We start from the raw sequence: 20,214 nt of genomic DNA on the forward strand, positions 1-20,214 counted from the left end.
GTATCTGGAGGCTGCTGAGATTTCAAGTGAGTTTTACTTTCTAGGAAGTCACCTACCTTCTCACAGAGATCAAAATAGAGGAATAATCTAAAAATTTCTTTCAACTTCTATATAAAATAGTAGTTAGAACATTTGTAAACCTATTGGGAATTTCTCTACTTAATAGGAAAATTCTCTTTAGTTAGAGAAATCAAACAGGTTTTGGCACTTGCATAAATGAAAGATGCTAATCTGAAACTCAAAGATTATCTTTTCCTCTTTTCTGTTTTTATTGTTGCTGTTGCTGGAATTGCGAGGTAAAGATATAAAGAAATTCGATTAGCAGCTAATACTAAACTTCCTAACTCTTTCAGTCAAGCATTTCATATGGGGGGAACCCACCTACAAACCTTTCAGCAAAACCACATTGACTGGTTTACTCCTATATATAGCATAAAGATATTTTTAAAGGGTCTAAGCGCCAATGCCTCCTGCCTAGGTTAGGTCATCATTCTGAAATAGCTACTGGTACTGTGAGAGGATGGAGATAACCAAGCCTGAAGAAACGTTGACTTTAACAATAGGGTTTTATAATGCTCTTTTTCCTGATGTCATTTTACCGATAAGGAAAAAAATGTTAAGTATGTGCTTAACTATGCTTTAGTCTTGCAGAAGACCCTTTCTTTTAAAATTTCTATGTTAGTTTATGATGATAAACACAATTACAAGATACAGTCAACACCTCTGCTTAAGAGGATAGGTTTGTAAAACTTATTGCTTGGATTTCTTTTGGTATTCAACCAGAAGTACGCTAACCTACCCGCACTTTCAAAGGGTGAGTGCTAAACAGTCTCTGGAGAGCAAATCTTTTCGTTGCCTCTTTGCAGCGTCTCCAGGATACAAACAGTATGCGGAGACAAATAGCTTCTTTTAGAAGGTCCTGAGAGCCTCAGGTGTACCCTGATACTTCTGCAGAAATCCTCTGCAAATGTCACATTGCCCACCTTTCCTTCTCTTTCCTACAAAGTACTCCCACCCGCCTGAACAACAACCTCTCTCAAGGGCGGCATTTCGCTGGCGCCCCTCGGGCAGAGCAGCCCCCCCGGCTGCCGAGGTCCCGCCCTGCGAGCGGCGGGCTGCGCTCGGGGCCCTGGGCAGGAGGCAGGGGCGGGCAGCCGTGGCGGGGGGAGGCCGCAGAGCCGGCGGGGCAGCCTTACATGGAGCGGGGAGGCGGTGCCGGCCGCTGCGCACCAGTCACGGCTGCGCGCCGGCGCCGCCACCCCCACAGCGGGCGGCGGTTCGTGCGCTAGGCCAGCTGCCGGCGTGGGACGGCGGAGGGCGGGAAGGCGCTTAACCGGAGGCTGGCACGGTTATATCTTCTCTTCTCTCTCCTATCCTACCCTACCCCCACCTCCCCCTCCCCAGCTGCCCTCGCTCCCGCCTTTGCGCGCCCTCTCGGTGGGGAAGGGGCCGCTCCGCCTCAGCGGGGCCCGGGGCTCGCGGCGCGGCGCGGCGGGCGGGGGGAAGGGCGGCGGCGAGCGCTGAGAAGAAAGCGGTAACGGCGCGCGCGCGCGCGGCTGCCATCCCCCCCCTCCCCCCCCCCCCCCGCCTTATCGCGCGATGCGCGGAGCCCGCCTTCCCGCCACGTGACCCCCTCCTCTACCCTCCCCCTCCTCTTCCTCTCGGCTCCATATTGGTAGGGAAAGAGGCGAGCCTGGTCACAAAATGGAGGTAACTGCCCGCCGCGTGGAGGGAGCGGGGCTCGCTAGGCTGAGCTGAGGCGAGGGTGGAAGGGGAGGTGAAGCGGCCGCCCCGCCCTCCGCGGAGGTTCGAGCTGGTTTAACGCCCCGCCAGAGCCGCCGGGCGGGCGGGGGGAGCGCTGGGCGCGGCGGGCTGGAGGCTGGGGGTGGGTGGGCGGCACTAATGGTGCCCCTCGCTGTTACCGCTGCCGCCCCGCAGCGCCCGCCGCCTCCTTGCAGCGTTTCTGCCACGCTCCCGGCCGGTTTTTCCCTGCGACATGGCGCATTAGCCCGCAATGGCGGCCGTTGGCAGGAAGAGAGAAGATGCGGCAGAGGCTGCGCTTCCGCTGTGCGGCCCCTGGGGCACAGCGGCTGCGGCCGCCATTTCGCTGCGCTTTGGAGGGTGGGTGGGGAAGGCCTGGCCCTAGGCTTGGGGCAGGGCTGTGGGTAGCAAAGGCCCCCTCTGCTAACGTAGGGGGGATACCGAAAAGCTTAGGCGCGCCTTCGGGCGAGAGTGGGGAGAAGCGAGTCCCGCACATGTGTGTGTCATTGTTCTGGCCTCCCACGTAGGCTACCCGGAGTAGTGCGCTAGGGATATTATTTTCCCGCTCATTTTCCTGGGAACAGATCTTTAAAGCACTAAGGCTGTTTAGTCTAGTATGCTGTTTCTCGTTCAGGAATGCTGGTACACGTTGCAGCACCTCCCTAATATCCCCCCCGCCCTTTCCAAGGGGAGTTGGCACGTGTAGCGAGCTTTTGCTACCCGAGGAGGTAGGGGAAAGCATAATGCACAGCTCTTGGCTTCTCTTCCCTTTCTCCTTTCCTCCAGCCACACATGCACAAGAGCCACGACATTCGGTGGCATCCCGCCATGAGCCTGGTGGGCAATGCGAAGCAGTCTTGCACAGACCTTAGTTAAAATTTTCCTTGTCTTGAATGAAATCGAGATCAAATGCAGACTTGGGCAATCATCCACACCCTACCTGGAGGGAAATACTATCATAATATCATCCTCCCCCCGCCCTTGCTTTTCTTTCTTCCCCTCAAAACCTAAGGTTTTTTGCTCAGGTATTTCAAGTAAAGTACAGTGAGCAAAACTGGTCCAGATTTTTTATATGGTGCCTTTTTTTTTTTTTGTCTCGACCCCCTCCATTGCAGGCTAAAACCTTATAAAATTGAGAACAGGAATTAACAGATCACACTAGTTTCTGTTCCTACATTAAAAGCAGAAAATAAACTGGATCACTTAACAAAATGGCTAAAAATAACTTTCCCATGTACGCAATTGTTTTAGCTGCTTCATGGTTGGTGAATAGTTGGACAATTGGGAGGAATGATGGATTCAAAGCATTTGAACATACTTCAGTAAAGCTTGGAAACCCATCGCATAAGTTATTAAGCTAATATCTTATTTTCTTCCCAGCAGAAGTTCCTATTGGCGTTGAGATTAAACTGCCACCACACGTAGAGCTGAAAATCTATTGTTTTGTTGCTTTTAACTATTAGGTTTGGCACAGTATACTGTATGCACATTAGGTCCAACTTTAGCTATTTACAGAAATGACCAGTACATCTCCATAGTATGATCTGAATGGACAGGTAAACTACCATCTGGGGAATGACTGTTTCACCTCTGTTATCTTCTTGTCTCTGAGAAAGATAAACAGTGGCATTGTAAGCTTCTCTAAATAATGAAGCATCTTCTAGTGACTTTCTTCTCATCATAACTAACAGATTTGTTCTGAGACTACTTTCGGTTAAGTTGCATTATACAGCTGTTTCAGTGCTAGTTTCACTCAGCTTGTTCTGAGTATTTTTATTTAGAGTTGAATATAGTGTTTTGTTGGTGTTAAATATTAAAAAAAAAAAAAGCTAAAATTGTCAGGTTTTCTTAAACAACTTTCTATGAGGCAAGGTAGGAATGGGCTGAAGAGGGCTGTGTTCCACTTCAGCTGATGGTGAACATTAGCAAGGAGACAACTGTCTTTTACCATCTTGGCCTTCAGAGGCCATCGTGGCAGAGATCGTGCCTGAAAGCTTTATGTTGGCCAGCCTGGAGCCTCACTGGGGAAAGCAGGTGACAAAATCAGATAGGGATTGCATACTTTTAATTACTTTAAAAAAGTATTTAAATAGGCTAATCCCCTTCCTCCCTAACAATTCCCAAAGTTTTATTTTCCCATACAGCTACTTTTAAAAAAGCCCTTGAATTCTTAATGTTCTGTTTCATACCTCCCCTGCATGACTTAAGGAATTTAACAGCTCAGTTGAAACACTTAGTATCCTAATACCTCTTAAGTCAAACTGTTGTTTGAGTTAAAGGAATTCAAGAGCAGGTTTAACATTGTGTAGAGAGGAACTGAAGATAATACAAACACTTTGATATTACTTCATAAAACCTTTACAATTGTTAATGTGTTAAATCATGGTACTCATGATTTCACAGTTGAGTTTAATTCAAAGTTGGATTTTAACACAGAAATACATTAAATAATAATTTCCACATAACAGTGCATATTGGTCATTAGTAGAGAGATCTGCCTACCTTTCCCTATGCAGTACTTGCAGAAAGAAAACTTATAAACAACCCCCACAACCCAAACAAACAAAAACCCCACAAGAATACACCTAATCTTGTAAGTATCAATGACTTCAATGCAGCACAAGTATAGTTTTACAGAAGCATGTTATTTAGTTGACAGCATTGTATTTTGGCTACTGTAATAAAGTTTCAAGAAATATCCAAAGTTGTAGTGAATTGTAGCCAAAGTTACTAACATGACAAGATAAGATAAGTAACTTAATGATCTCCGAAAACTTGAAATAACAAAAACTAAAAGGAATGTGATAATTTTTTGTTTGGTGGTTTGAATGATTAGATATGGATTCATTCATCAAGCTTATCTTGTGAAATGCTTGTTTTTTGTAATGATACAAAACATTTATTGTGAAAAATTAGGTGTATAAATACAGAGTACAGGATAATAAGCGAATATATCACTTGGAAGCAAAACCCATGCAGATGACTAGTGCTACAGATTGCTGAGGATCAACTGTTAAAATTTTTGATGTTGCAAGAATGGAATCAGTGAAGGATTCTTGCACTGGTGTTAGTGGAAAATATTTTTCAATACAGAAAACATTTAACACATCCTCTAGTGTTCCAGGCTGCTGGATCACTGATGACAGTAGGATACACATAAGATAATTCTAATAAGCAGTATCTGCAAAATGGGGGTTTAAAATCTACAGAAGTATAATTTGATTTATATAGTGGGTTTCTGTATCAAAGGTAGAATTTGTTTGCCCTGTACAAGTTGTATTCATGATAGTTATGTAAGACTGTAATCAACATAGGTTGTTTTCTACAGATTTTGGCATTAGTTTCTACCTAGTTATTCCAACAGTTGTAAAAAGACCTTTACTGATAGCAGACGTTCGTTCTGTGGCTCTTAATTGTGAGCAGAATAGGCTGAGGATTTTTACTCTACCCTTTTAAATACTTACGTTTTTTCCACTTTCACCCCTCTCCCATTTCCTCCTATAAAGCCACACCTGTGCACTGCAGCCAGAGAAAGGCCCTGCTTCACAGGAATTGGGGTAAGTACTGACTTATCCAACCTGTTTTCTAGGTTTCCTAGATCTAAAAGAAAGGCTGAGTTAGAGTACCCTTCCAAAATGGCTGCTCTTAAGGAAGAGAGAGATGTGGAAGACTACAAGAGGAAAGGAAGACGATCCTCACAGGTGAGAGGATTGCGATTTTTATTTTAAAAGGTAGCTTTAAGGGGCAAAGATTTTGAAAAACCCAACTTAACTATTTCTATCTGATGTATTAATTCATTGCTTTTTTTCCTACCTTCTTCATCCCCATGTTAGCAGAGTAACTTTAAATTGCAGTGTATTACTTAACAATTTTAAGGGGTGGGGTGTTAAGCATAGTGGGGAGTTTTTGCTTTTTTAGTTTTCTGTTATAACAAAACTGATTAAATGTATGTTTGTGATTAAAGCAAGGTGTAGTAATTTTTAAGAAATTCATGCATCCTCAGAGTATCAGTAGGAACTTGATATTCCTTCCTATATTCAAAATCCTGTTTTTAGTGGGAATGAAGACAGGTTCTCTCTTGTTTGTTTTAATAAAAAATGGTTGCCTAATAGTCACTGCAAATGAAAGCGAGGCTGTACTAAGTAAAAATAACTGTTTTCTTTTGCTTCTAGCAGAAATACCGTAGACTGAATAAGGTGCGTAGTATAGAGAAGATGTTGGGGCTGTTCTGGGAGGATGGGAGCTAGTTACTTTGGGGCAGGGTGTGGAAATGGGAGGGGGGGAAAAAGTCTTAATATCCTCCAGAAAATAAACTCAATTTTAAGATCAGCAGGAGGGTATTAAATATGCTTATATAGCTTATAACTGAGATATTTTCTGATTGTTTATTTTGATTTGTTTGCTTTCTAACATTACTTTTCCAGGGTGCCTGAATATTTTTAGCTAGTTCAAACCTACTTTTTCGGGAATGATATACTACTGCAATGTGGGAGGGCCTATATGCCTGAATTGAGAACAAACATTGTTGAATTGCATGTATCTGGTAGTGTGTGGTTATTTTCTATTGAAGTATGGTGTGTAAAGTCCTTCTGGAAGGAATGTTGCAACTGTCTCACTGCTTTGGACTTTGGATAGAATGTAACTGGGTCACTCTGCTGTTTGCTAAATCAGCTCTTGTAGTTTACAAAAGTAGCTTGCCCTGGAATGTACTCAAAAGCTATTAAGTTTCTAGAGAAAATGTTTCACAGAGAAAGTTGGTGAGGCCCCAGTTGTGTCTAAGCTTTCGCGTTTCAGAGGGCAGTCCGTGATTGGACTGCCTGGGGTGTGGAGCAGTCTCAATTTACAGGTTTAGCCGCAGATAAGTGTAGGTGTGGTATCAGCATTTTGTGGACACTTGATGGTGTTTGTAGAAGTGTGATGCACAGGAGGACTCCAGCTGAAAAGACATCGTCTAGGCATATATACTGCAACCCCAAAAGGCTGATTATTCCAAACCCTTGCCACATGAAAGTTAAGTTTATAGCAAACTCAGAATAAAGGCAGTGTGTCTGCAGCAGCGCTGTTAAGAGGTCGGGATTTCTGCAAAGATTAGGATTTTTACAGGAATTCTGGGCGGGGGGTGTGCTAGTTGTTTTTTTTGTTGTTGTTGTTGGGTTTTTGTGTTTTTTTTTTTTTTATTCTGAGAGGTACTGTCAGCTTACGCTGACGGGAGGGGGTTAGGTGGGACGTAGGGCCCAGTAGTTCGATCTTGAATGGGGAGAAAGGGTGGCCCGAGGGAGCCGCATGCTCCGCCGCCGTGCAGGCCGCCCCCCGTCGCCGCTCCCGGGCTGGGCGGGGTCGGCGGGGCCCTCCCGTGGCGCCGCTGGGACGCGGCCGGCGGGGCGGGGGCTGCTGCGCGCGCGCCTTCCCGCGGCCCCGCCCCGCCGGCTCCATATTGTGGGTGGAGGAGACGAGATCGCTCACAAAATGGCGGCGGTCGGTGAGGCGGAGGGCCTTGGTTCGAGGGAGGAAGTGGCTAGTTAGGGCTGGAAGGAAAATTGCCCGCCACCTCAGAGCCTATAGATATGTTTGGGAAGTCCCTTAAACTGCCTAGGGGCGGAAAAAAAGGCTTCTTGCCAGCTTGCTGTCTGTATTCAGCCTGGGAGTTCTTGCCGCTGCTTCTCCCCCTCCCTCCCCCCTCTCCCTTCAAAGGAGCGCTGCAAAATGGCGTGCTGGCCTGCAGTATCGGCTGAGTGGGAGGGAGTCTGCTGATCTTGTTGAAGCCATGTGGTAGTTACACTAGTGAGGAAGGGAGAGATGTGTTGTGCAAGGATTGCTGCCCAGGACAGACTGCGGTTATAACCTAGCTTGCAACAGAAGGACTGAGAAACAAAATCTTGTGTGTTAGAGAACAGCACTCTGAAAACCCTAGAGATGATTAACCCCAGTGAGAACAAAATGCCTGAAAAAACCCAACTAATTCCCAAAGGAAATACTGCCTTTTATTTCTGTGGACAGTTCCTATAATATAGGTGGGTGTGTCCTGAGAATAATTTCTCTCAAATAGAAGAGAGAAGCTGTAACAGGAAGTGTTTTTCCTCCCATATGAGAATGACGGTTCATGGGCACATAATAAAATGGAGTGACCTGGGAAGTTCTGTGGTCATTCTTTTAAGGTAAAAGCAGTCTGAGTCGCCAGCAGAAAACTCCATGACCTTGAAGGGTGTCAGAGCACTGTAAAAAGTTTGCCTGGTTTTTCCTTACGTAAGTTTTTGGGTTTGGAGGAGTCTAAACTTTACAGTTTATAATAGTTCATAATAAATTTCCTTTAATATGCATAGGGGAATCTGACATACTTAATGTTCCCAACTTGAACATAACCCAGCTAAAAATTAAGTAGTATCAGTAGATTTAAAAAAAAAAATGCAATTAGCAACAGAAAACAGAATTTCACTTAATCTAAAGCAGTTTCTTTGTACAGTAGGTGTGTTATGCTATAAGATTTTAAGTTTACGTATAGTTAGAAGGGACATTTGTTTTGTTTTGTTTTTTATAATTCTGTAGTCCAGACCACTGAGAAGACTAGAAAAGAAGGTTTACTTTATAGTCAGGGGACCATTGGCTGTCAATCATTTATGTAATGTTCCTGTAATAACAAAGTTACATAAATAGAAGGTTGTTATTGAGAATGCTGGGGCTCTTTCTTGCTAAGTTTAGCAGGTGTAAGGGCAGGGATTTACTTCCCAGCCAGCTTTTCATAATCTTGGGAAATTGTCTCCTGTAGTAGAACCTGAACATTATAAACCAGTGGTTTCCTAAAGCAGTATGTAATTCAGAAATTCTCTTTTGCCATTTATTATTTCACAATATTCATTGCTCTTTAGGGTGGTTGAGTTGCACTCAAAGGGATGTACATTCCTCTGACCAACCCCAGCACTACTGCTCCCTTTATTTAAACTGTGGCAGAGGTTAAAGCACTTTATCTTCAGGTTTGAAGCAAGACATCTAAATGTAGAATTCTGTGGCTGGTTTTATGTAGTTTAGCTCTCAGGCTAATGCTGCATCTAGCTTAGGTTAACCCACTGCAGCAGAAACAGTGAAGCCTGTTATGCATTCATGCTGCAGAGTTGAAGTCATATGCAGCATAGCTAGCCAGCAGCATAGCTGACCAGCACCTCGTGGAGTTTTTTATATGCACAAAAGTACCAGCTTGCCAAATAAGATTTTAATCTGGTTGCTTTTTATAAGACTTTTCTGTCTTGGGGATGGGAGAAAGTTGTAAAATAATTTTTCTTAAACTCCTGTCAAATGTATGGGGATATTCCATGTCTAAAAAGTGCAACAATGAAAGAGAGCGGAAACACTAATGCACTTTGTAAGCCCACTTTAATCATGATATAGAAAACTGGCCTCTGATAATTAGCACATTTTAAACCGTGGTTGGTCATATATAGGTGATACTGTCAAGAGCTTCAATTAAACTTGCTTGTTTTATGGTGCTTGTTAAGGTACTAGTCTTTTTCCACTAATCGTACCAGCTACTGGTCATTGATGAGTCATTATTCAAGACTTTTTTTTTTATCTGTAAGATTTAAGTTCATGGTGATTAACATTTGAGAGGTGTTTCCCATAACAGTGAAAACCATATATGTACTTCTATTTTCTTGATTGCATTAACTCCACTTATAAAATTATCTGAGCATAAAATGTACAATTTTAAGGAATTGAGAATTGATAAATATTTTCAGAATGCATAAAAATAACCTTTCAAAATGGATATCCCGAAAGACTAGACACTCAATTTTGACAGTAACTTTTTTCCTTGTATACTGTTTGAACTTCCCTTTACCTAGCAGTGCTTCACTGCAAATCCCTACAGAGCAATATGCAACTCGAACATAAGATGGACATAAAATGAACTTCCGGAGGAGTTGAGAGCAACCAAATTATCTAGTATATTGAAATCTCTTTACAGTTGTTTGCATTTGAGCGCTCTTAAGTTGTTAGTTAGTTAGTGTTTTAATTAAAATCACACCTCATTAAATGTTTGCTATGGTGCTGTTTAAACCCATTAGAAGTCATTGTTTTTATGTATTTCACCTATTTGTTATAATGTACACAGATAATTTTTAGTAATTCTGTGAAATTTTAACTGTAGTTTGTATTAAAAATACATTTTTGATTTTTGATTTTGTAGGGCCATGAGCCAAAGGAGCCAGAGCAGTTGAGAAAGCTGTTCATTGGAGGTCTGAGCTTTGAAACAACAGATGACAGCTTGAGAGAGCACTTTGAAAAATGGGGCACGCTCACGGACTGTGTGGTAAAGTGTCAAATATTAGTTTGTGCTTTTGAAAGAATATAGGTACTTAATCTAGTACAGAAATGCAGAGTACCCCCTGTTTTTGCAGGTGATGAGAGACCCACAAACAAAACGTTCCAGAGGCTTCGGCTTTGTGACTTACTCTTGTGTGGAGGAGGTGGATGCTGCCATGAGTGCTCGACCACATAAGGTTGATGGACGCGTGGTTGAACCAAAGAGAGCAGTTTCAAGGGAGGTAAGTTAGTGTTTCGGTTAACCTTATTTCCTAATATTTGCCTAATAATTTAAAATACTGAATGTCATTTTTGCCATTGTAGGATTCTGTAAAGCCTGGAGCACATCTCACAGTAAAGAAAATATTTGTTGGTGGAATTAAAGAAGATACAGAAGAATATAACTTGAGGGAGTACTTTGAAAAATATGGCAAGATTGAAACCATAGAAGTCATGGAAGACAGGCAAAGCGGAAAGAAAAGAGGCTTTGCTTTTGTAACTTTCGATGATCATGATACAGTTGATAAAATTGTTGGTATGTAACTCTTTAGTGAGAAATGACTTACAGGATAAAAGTGTAACGTTAGATTTCAGAACAGCAATTAAAAGTATGGTCATCCCTTACAGTAGCTTTCTGTTGAGAGCTTTACAGCATATTGATTTTGGTAATTTGATTTTTCTAACTCTTTTCTCTTTCACAATTTTCTCTAGTTCAGAAATATCATACAATAAATGGACATAACTGTGAAGTGAAAAAAGCACTCTCAAAACAAGAGATGCAGACTGCTAGCTCTCAGAGAGGTGAGTTTGGAGTTGTGCATGGTTATTTTATGTAACTGGTTTTCAATGAATGTAATTGAAGTAAAATATTTTGTAGGTCGTGGTGGTGGCTCAGGCAACTTCATGGGTCGTGGAAACTTCGGAGGTGGTGGAGGGAACTTTGGCCGAGGAGGAAACTTCGGTGGAAGAGGTAAATGACTGGAATGTTTTTATAGAATGTGATGTCTGGTTTTTTTATTTCCTGTGTGATTGGCTTAAGCACTTAACACGTGTGTTCAGGAAAACGTTCTCATCTGTTCTGTGTTCCAGGAGGCTATGGGGGTGGTGGTGGCGGTGGTGGGAGCAGAGGAAGCTTTGGGGGTGGTGACGGATACAATGGATTTGGTGATGGTAAGTGTATTGTTCCCTTTCCCTCCTCCCCCTCCCCCCCACTTTATAACCAGCTGTAAGTCTTGCCTTCACCTTGGAAATGATATCTGCTTTAGTGATGTTTTCTGCACTGCAGAGCTGTGAAGAGTTAAAGGTTTTTTGTTTTCCCTACAAAATGATGGGTGGAAAAAACATACTCTTTATTTACCCTTTAAATAATTTCATGTCATGAGCTCATGCAGCAGCTGTTCATGATTATGAAGAACTAAGTAAAGATTCGGGTGTCAGTTGAGATGACTAAAACTTAATAAAGCAGTGACCAACTAACATACTAGAAATCTTCTCAATCAACTGTAAGACTTTTCATGGCTCAGTAGTATCTTTTTTCATGATAAAGTTTGAGTGTCCAAACTTCATCTGAAGAGAACTGTGGAGATTACCAAGTGGCTGTGGAAGTAGCATTCTGGGGGGGAGCAGAAATCCAGGAAGTAGTATGTAGTTACTTATGTCCTGATCCCATAAGCAGATGTATGTAGTGGTGTTGAGTTCCTTGGAATTATTTTGGAATTATTTCACAGTTTGGAACTGCTCCATCAAAATGTTGGAGACAGGATCAACATCTAGAATACAAAGTCTTCTAGATACACTTATTAACATAATGATTAGAAAAAAAGAATGTCCAGTCGCTTAGACACACATGTAAATAAATAAAGCTGTATGTCTAAATAAAAACTAAACCAGAATTCTTTTGAGGGCTTTGCCTACTTAAATCATTTCAGTTGAGGAATAGAGGATGATACACAGTATTGATAAAGCCATTTGTGTAAAGAGGCAGTTATTACCTGTAACAGCTGGTGGTGGTAGCACCATGTCTATGTATTTCTGTGAGCTAGCATAAACTTACAAGTATCATGCTTGAGGAGTATACATGAATTAATGGTATTTTTTTTTTTGTTTGGATTAAAGAGTTTAGACAAAAGATGCAACCACAGTGAATATAATACAGGGAAAACATTGAGGGACATTTTTATTGTGTGTTTTTGTTGGGGATTTTTTTGTTAAATGGACCTTTCCTTACGACTATTTAGCTTTGGTGTGTTTAGTTTGACTACTCTTTATCCACAGGTGGCAACTATGGAGGTGGTCCTGGCTATGGCAGCAGAGGAGGTTATGGTGGTGGTGGAGGACCAGGATATGGAAACCCAGGTGGTGGATATGGAGGTGGTGGAGGAGGATATGATGGCTACAATGAAGGAGGAAATTTTGGTGGTGGTAAGATGCCAGCTTTAACTGGACATCCACATTTAGGCAGGTCTGAGTTGTACAATGCCCGAAGTATGATACTGCATGAAATGAGTTGTACCATCAGGTCCCAGTGTAGAACACTGCGTTGCGTAAGGAAAGTTGTTTTCCATTTGGTTCAGCTTTGGTAGGCTATACAACACTGTTTTGCCTGGAACTTGTTTTTCAAAAAGCAGTGGCTATAAATCTGTATGTGGAGGTAGAGTAGGAGAAATTTGAAGCTTTTAACCATTTGCAGTATGCTGTTGCCATCAGGTACCAGTTCACATCATGTAGATCACATCTTCCTTTGTGAGGACTAGATATCTAAGTTTATGTAAGCTTTTTAATTCTTTGCCCCAAGTTTGGGGAGTTAAGCTGCAAAATCTGCTGCGTACTTTATTTCACCCTCTGATGTGTATATTCAGTGTGCCTGTTACACTTCCATCACTTTTTGGAGCAAATAAATTGTATGTAATTTATGTTACGGTCACACATGCAAAGTGTTGGGCAGTGGAAGAATGACAGTGAGACTCATGTGCTTCTCTGAGTTTGGAGGCATTAAATTTGGCGTATTCTACTAACTTCAAATTGCCTACTTAAATCTATATACACTTCCTAATGTCATGTGATGTTTTTCATCTTCAATGAAATACCAGTTTCTGATCTTGAGAATGCTAAGGGTCTCCTGTCATTCATGTGTTGTGAGCAGAGGTAGCATGCAAAATGCTTGCAATTCTATTTTAAATGGTTTTAAACAATTTACATTTACATTGGATGTCATTCTGGCAGCTGTTCAACACTCTACGTGTTGAGCAAAAGTGGCTTTATAAATCTTTATTTGTTTCAGGTAATTATGGTGGGAGTGGAAACTACAATGATTTTGGCAATTACAGTGGACAACAGCAGTCTAACTATGGTCCCATGAAAGGTGGTGGCAGCTTTGGTGGCAGAAGTTCAGGCAGTCCCTATGGTGGTAAATGTAATTTTGTACAGAAAGTATTTGTGGGGGTTCCAATTTCTTGTTATTCTTGTATTTCAATATACACCCTGTTTTTTGTAGGTGGTTATGGATCTGGAAGTGGAAGTGGGGGCTATGGTGGTAGAAGATTCTAAAATTGCTACCAGGAAAAGGGTAGGTGTAATGCATATTTATAATTATGATTAATAATGTACAACTGTTCACTGAGAGTAATAATTTTCTTATCCTGTATTCAACAGGCTACAGTTCTTAGCAGGAGAGAGAGCGAGGAGTTGTCAGGAAAGCTGCAGGTTACTTTGAGACAGTCGTCCCAAATGCATTAGAGGAACTGTAAAATCTGCCACAGAAGGAACGATGATCCATAGTCAGAAAAGTTACTGCAGCTTAAACAGGAAACCCTTCTTGTTCAGGACTGTCATAGCCACAGTTTGCAAAAAGTGCAGCTATTGATTAATGCAATGTAGTGTCGATTAGATGTACATTCCTGAGGTCTTTATCTGTTGTAGCTTTGTCTTTCTTTTTTCTTTTTATTTTCCCATTACATCAGGTATATTGCCCTGTAAATTGTGGTAGTGGTACCAGGAATAAACAAATTAAGGAATTTTTAACTTTTCAATATTTGTGTAGTTCAGTTTTTCCACATTTAGTACAGAGAACTCTATAACAGAAATAAAATGTAGTTTAGGGTGTTTCCTTGTTAGTTACTAGAGAGGATTAATGCATTTCTCAATTACTATTTTGTATTAATTTAAACTTAACAATAGAAACACCTATTGATTTGCAGTCTTAAGGGGTCTAGTCTCAGTGTATATATGTAACTGTCACTGACATGAGTTACATAGGCATACAGAGGGAAAACATCTGTATGTTGCATTATAGTTTGTTTAGATGTATAACTAGGATTGAGTTACTCAAATTAGTGTTTGTGAATTATAGAACTAAGCTTTACCTTAATGAAAACTTCAAATTACTTTTTGGTTTGTGCATATTTTTTTAATTTGTAGTTCTGTATTAGTACTAGCGCTTCAAGAAAATAAGGCATGATAAATATTTTAACAAGACCAACTTTAGACACATTAAAGCTGTCTCCCGTCTCATTTGAGATGTATAAGGGATAACTGCAGTTGCTAAAGTCTTGGGTGAAGAGAAAAAGAAACTTGCTTTTTACCTTTATATTTATTGTAATCCCCGAGAAGTTAAGGTGGGGGGGAATCAAGTGCCTGTTTCCTTGGGATATACAATGACTCTGTTTCAATAAAACTATACTTTGGGGAGGGTGGCTTGGAATTTTCATCCCCTTCCTTCGTCCCCATTTCCCTCCCCCTCACACCAGACTGCGCTGTTTCAATTAAATGAGGCGTCATAGTGAGAGTAATAGGTGTGTTCCTCCATGACTTAATGGCTATATACTTTCTTGCATGCACCCTAGGCAATTTTCTGGACACATTCTTCTGACTGGGAGCCAAGGGTAGCACAGGTGTAATCACTGACAGTCCCAGGTAACGCGTTCCAAAAGCCCCAGCACGATGGGCTCAAAGTAGCATAGTTCTCAAGTTCTTTCCCTTGCGAATGTCTGCACTCAGCTGAGAGCTCGAACACAAAACAAAACACACGATCTAGCTGTGCTTTACTGACTAGAACCACTTCCCACATGGTAGGAGGGCACAGTCTCGGGTTTCCACAGGTAGAATGATAGCGCGTTACGATTGGATTTGGTGCACTGGAGTAGCAAATCTTACCAGCACATGTGGCTAGAAATTGTACTTCATTCTCACTTCTGACCTCCAAATTAAGGCACTGCAGTCTGTCCTTTTCTCATCCGATTTTGATGTGAATTCTCTCGACTGTTGCCAGGACAGTGCTTTCTGTCAATTCAGACTCAGAAGAGTAGGGACCCAGTCAATAGAAGAAATGCTCAGACACTTGACAATATGGTATTGGAATTATTCACACCCGTTCCACTTCTGGGTCATTGTGCAGTATAAGGTAAATGCGATTCCAGTGTAGGAATGAATCTGCAAAGAGGTATGAAATGGCTCAAGGAATAATCAGTCCTATTAATAATGAATTACCATTTTAAGAAGTAGTAGACAAATGAGTGTGTTGTTTGAAAAAATTAAACAATGTTATTTAAACACTGTTATTGGAGTGTATTTAGACTGCAGTACACTAAAACAAGGAACCGGTGTCAAGATGGTAGCCTCCAAACTGGATTTCAAAGTCTGCTTATTCTTTTCTGTGGAGTTTAAAGTATCTCTAAAGTGAAAGCAAGAATTGGTGATTTAGTGAACGCTTCTGTTGTTGTACACGTTAATTTGGGCTCGGGGTGGGGAGGAGGCTGTATTTCAATAAAGGCGTTTTTTAAACAACCCACTTTGGAGTTTGCAAACATTGGAAACTAAAACACGACTCACTAGGGAGTGACCCACGTAACCACCGACTTGCTTTGTACGTTACTATGCTTAGAAGATGTGTAGACTTGTACCTGGGCCTGCATCTGATTGCAGGGACGACTGGAGGATGGGGGTGATGTCCCTTCTGACGATTGATCTGGTATTTCTAAATTTTTTTAGAATGTATTGACAGTGTTCTTTTTAACAGGGCCTCTTGTAGCTGTACTGTGACAACAATGTTAACTTTGAACAATAGTGTCATAATAAACTTTATGAACAAGATCTGTATGCAACCTTTTAAGAGATGGATGTAAGTGACGGCTGTGTAGGTGGGTGGGGTAGCTTAGCTGTTGTCTGTGACGTGGAAAAGTGTGAGCCGTGAGGACAGTGCTTAACCAGCTTTAAAGAATCTAGGATGTACTTCTCTGATCCATACTCTGCTAAGGAGACTCGTAAGACAGGACTTCAGCAGCCTATTGAGTATGGAGAAGTCAGCCTAATTAAAGAATGACAAGGCAGCAGGAGCAACAGCTTCAACTTCCAGAAAAGTGAAGGCATAAGATTCTGTGCTGATAGTGAGCAGCTTTCCAAAGGCTAGTTAAATCTGCTTGTCACAGCTGAAATATCGAAGAAAGTCTAGCAAGAGTTCTTCACCTTTTGGAACCTCCTTGAGTGATAGCTACTTGAGTTGACTCAAAATCGATAGGTCTAGCATTTAGACCTGAAAGGAAGGGCAATGAGCATAGGTAAGGTTTGCCTTTAAAATTTTTCATGAATTATAAAGAGTAGCGGGAGGTTTTTAAACAAGGTAAGAGTAATGTCTTTAATTTTCAGGTTGAATGAGAAGCTGCTGCTTGACAAAATGGGGAATGTCTTGCACATCTTCAGTTGAAGGTTTCTGACTGGGTAAGATCTGTAGCGTATAGTCAAACATGTTTTAACTGTTATTTCCTCCTAGGCTTTCCTTTGTCAGCCTTTTAGTATCAGGGAAAGCCTTAAGGAGCAAGTATTCCAGCATACGTCCTCCAGTGGTTCTGTTCTGGGTGAGGGGTGCTTGCTGGCATAGTTGCTGTTCCAGAATCTTTTGTGTGTCTGAGATCAACAAGACAAAAATAATGAATGTTTTGAAATGGGTGCTCTGGGGGGAGTGTACGGGGTGGGGGGTGGGGCGTGGGTGGAGAAATTCTTCGTTACCTTGTAATAGAGACTCCTGACAGAAACCCAGAGGGTGAAGACACCGAAGCGGTTCCTCACGCTCCTCAGTCGTGGGTGCTCCGCTGCTGCAGTAGTTTTGTAAAGGCACTTTGCATTGGTTAGAGCAGCAATTTCCCTCCTAATAAATGAATCTTGGCTTACCAGGTGGGTTTGTATTTATCTGTACAAATCGAAGAGCTCCCTTTCAGGTTTTCGGTGCTTCCAGGCAGGGTCGTTTAGTGGAGGCCAATACTGTCGCGCGATACCCAGCTGAAGGCACGGCAGGGCTTGGACAGATGAATGGCAATAAAAGAACTTTTCATGGGCATCTGCTTTTGTGCACCTCAGTTCTTAACTCTTGGAACATGTATTTACTTTTCTGCCTCTCTGCTTGTTACAGGTCCGGGTTATTTTTAACTCCTTTTATATAATAGCCTAGTACCCGTTTAAATTTAACAATACATTTCTGGGTCTGCATTATTCTGGTGAAGTCAGTTTCTATTTTAGTGTTGGTTATGTTTCAGTTACTCAGAAAATAAAGTCAAATGGAACCTGTGTGTTTCAGTTTAACCCGGGGCTTCAGCATGTTCACAGGCTGATTCAAGTATTTCAACTTGTTACCTGCTGCCTGTAGACATCCGGAAAGCAAACTCTTGGCCTTGTAATGTACAGTTAAAAATTAACTTGGAAGTAATTTACAGTGGTAACGCTGAGATTTTCATATAACTGGGAGCTACTCAATGCAAATCTCACAATGACTGTGTATTTTTCAAAAGCATTGATAAACGTTTTTGCTTAGCCAGGTTTGAGCCAAAATTAGCAACCGCTGCAGTAAAGTCGCGGCCTCCCCTCCGTGTAGTATGCCAGGCAGCTCGTTGCCGCGGTGACAGGCTTGTTTTCTTACACTGGAAGGTGGAAAACCTTCGCTTTTCCTCCGCTGGGCAGAGCTGCCTTGTGAGCTCGCCTGGGCGTCAGTGCGTAGCAACAGGTAACGGGGAGGGCACGCGGGGGTCTCAGGATTGCTCTGGTGAGGGCAAGTGCTGCTGTCCTCGGGGGGAGAGGGAGCGTTACGGTTTTTTACCAGTACAGCACTGAAAGTGTTTCAATAAAAACTTCCTGGTTTGCATCCCGTTGCTAGGCCTGTGTACAGAGCACACAACGCGTACCTTTCCTCAGCACCCGAGCACTCTGCGTTGCTGCCGGCTCGTTCCGTGCTCTGGACAGAGGGGTCTTCCTGCACCACTTACAGAACTAGGTAGTCACTGTTATTTTCTCACTTGGATTTATAACACACGCTAGAGTAATTTGCTTAATTTCAATTTTTCATACCCCAATTTGTTGAGAAATAAACCTTGTCAAAGATAAACACATCCTTAAGGAGTACTTGGCCAAGTGTATGTTCGAGGCACTTCCAAGAGTTAAGAATATTGTTTCATGGCTGGGCTTTTATATAGCGGCTGCTCTTGAAAGTAGCAGCCATAAATGGAGACGGAGGTGTAAAGATGTGAAGTTAATGAAGCGTTGGTCCCTAAGCTGCAGTTCTACCAAAGTTTGATACCTAAACCTGTGCGCTAATCTAAAAGCAAATGGTACTTCCGGGCAGCAAAAATGTATTTCCCCAAAAGCGGCCCGGGCTGGTGCAGATGTTGTAAGTGTTTTGTGATTAGAGAACACTGAAACTAATCACATCATCTTAACTTTGATATCCTTTAAATTCTGAGGTGGGAAGGGGAATGCTAGATTTTGAAGCGTTGATTGTGTGATGTACTGACTTGCTGTCTTTGGTTCCTGTGTTTAAAACATGAACGTGTTTTCATATACTGTCTGCACTGCTGCAGTGGAGTGTTCACAGTCCTATCAGTCTGTGGTCTCTGACAAGTGCTTGTATCTTAAATTGTGTGCAGCGTGAAAGATCTTGAGTAACACTAAAAATCAGATATCTGATGGATGATTCTTTTTCTGCTGTGGGTGCTACAGGTTGACATCTCTATATATGATTAGCTTTTTCCTGAACTAAAGTAATCCAAGTATCTCCGTAGAAGAAAAAATGGGTCTTCATGTAGAAGATAATATCGCAAGATTGGAAAGAATAATATAATAACTGGCAAAGACTTCAAGATCAATGGTGCTAGTGTGCTGAAATCTTAGAACTTGTGGTTAAGCGAGTTTAAAAATAGCATGGAAATTTAAAATTTCAGTATAGTCCATAATGGATTGAAATTTGTTAAAATATTTCAATTTTGTATCAGAATAAAGTGTATATTGTCAAATGACTTCCGATCGAAAATGCGTTGCCATCACCTTTTTTTAGTGCTGTGAGGAACATAAAGCTGTCTTAAATCATTGCAACACACTGAGTTACAGGATCAGCTTTCCAACTTGGGACTGCAAGTCAGAAAACCTTGGTTCAGCCCAGCTCCGCAGCTTCAGTAGTTTTAAAACTGCATGTTTTGATCAAGAAATAAAGGGTCTCCATGTGGAGATTTTTCAGTGTATGTGTTCAGCATTGTGGTGTACTAGGCTTGGCCATGTCACTAGTCACTTTCAGGCTTGGGAACATGCTCTGTATCTCAGTAACAATAATAAAATGAAGGATATAGTCTGCAATCTGATGTTTTCACATATATATACCAAAATAAGCTAATGTGGAATATTTTTTTCTTAATGATGTTGGGTGTTTCAATGCGAGTGTGACATTCACTGTGTTCGCGATGTGAAAAGCACTGGTTTAAACTGAATGCAAGTGGTCGTGGCCTGAGTTACTTCAGACTGATTCTTTGCCTGGTGGAATTCAAACAGGGCTTCTGCATTAACTGCAGGGTTTTTGTTGTTGCTCTTTTTGTCTTGGTAATGGAATAAGTGTCCCTGTATTAGGTTTTAGACGTGTGGGTGGTACAAATACAATGACCCCTGCAAAGGCTGCAAGGATGCTATTTGCCTTTGGCTTTTGCATTAGTGCTAAAATAAGGAACAAATTGAAGTGGAGGGCAGGGGTTTACTGCAATCTCTGTTTAATAGCCAATTTGTAGTTAACGTATTTATATTGCAGCCAAAGAGAACATTTTCTCTGCGAGTCAGACATTTGATAGCCTAGTTAAATGGCAGGGGGGAGCCCAGGAGCTCTTCCTCTAGGTTCTCTGCTTTGCCATCAGACCTACATGT

At 41.8% G+C, this 20,214-nt stretch overlaps 1 protein-coding gene across 9 annotated transcripts; it reads left to right on the forward strand.

The window, feature by feature from the left end:
- Nucleotides 1–1,218: 1,218 nt before the first annotated feature.
- On the forward strand, nt 1,219–19,659 carry HNRNPA3 (heterogeneous nuclear ribonucleoprotein A3). Of its 9 annotated transcripts, none has more exons than XR_006164502.1 (14): nt 1,219–1,348; nt 5,351–5,462; nt 5,934–5,957; nt 9,938–10,060; nt 10,149–10,295; nt 10,378–10,588; nt 10,765–10,854; nt 10,931–11,023; nt 11,143–11,223; nt 12,328–12,474; nt 13,334–13,459; nt 13,547–13,618; nt 16,693–18,307; nt 19,030–19,659. XR_006164502.1 is itself a non-coding variant. In XM_042808577.1 (13 exons), exons 2-12 carry the CDS (start codon nt 5,397–5,399, stop codon nt 13,597–13,599), a joined length of 1,161 nt encoding a protein of 386 aa, XP_042664511.1. In that variant the 5' UTR covers nt 1,219–1,348; nt 5,351–5,396; the 3' UTR covers nt 13,600–13,618; nt 16,693–19,659. The 9 variants fall into 9 exon arrangements, 6 of the variants coding, with proteins under 6 accessions (XP_042664511.1, XP_042664510.1, XP_042639639.1 ...); XR_006164503.1 differs by having other exon boundaries at nt 16,693–16,764; nt 18,191–19,659; XR_006164504.1 differs by having other exon boundaries at nt 16,693–16,764.
- Nucleotides 19,660–20,214: the final 555 nt, after the last annotated feature.

This window comes from Tyto alba, unplaced genomic scaffold (assembly GCF_018691265.1).
Source record: "Tyto alba isolate M040663 unplaced genomic scaffold, T.alba_DEE_v4.0 Super-Scaffold_7, whole genome shotgun sequence".
Lineage (NCBI taxonomy): Eukaryota > Metazoa > Chordata > Aves > Strigiformes > Tytonidae > Tyto > Tyto alba.

Bases quoted from the DNA above. Each gene is read 5' to 3' on its own strand.
- HNRNPA3 (XM_042808577.1), top strand. From the start codon at position 5,397: ATGGCTGCTCTTAAGGAAGAGAGAGATGTGGAAGACTACAAGAGGAAA. The intron at 10,296-10,377 runs GTAAGTTAGTGT...TTGCCATTGTAG, and splicing joins AGAGAGCAGTTTCAAGGGAG to GATTCTGTAAAGCCTGGAGC. The intron at 13,460-13,546 runs GTAAATGTAATT...TGTTTTTTGTAG, and splicing joins TTCAGGCAGTCCCTATGGTG to GTGGTTATGGATCTGGAAGT.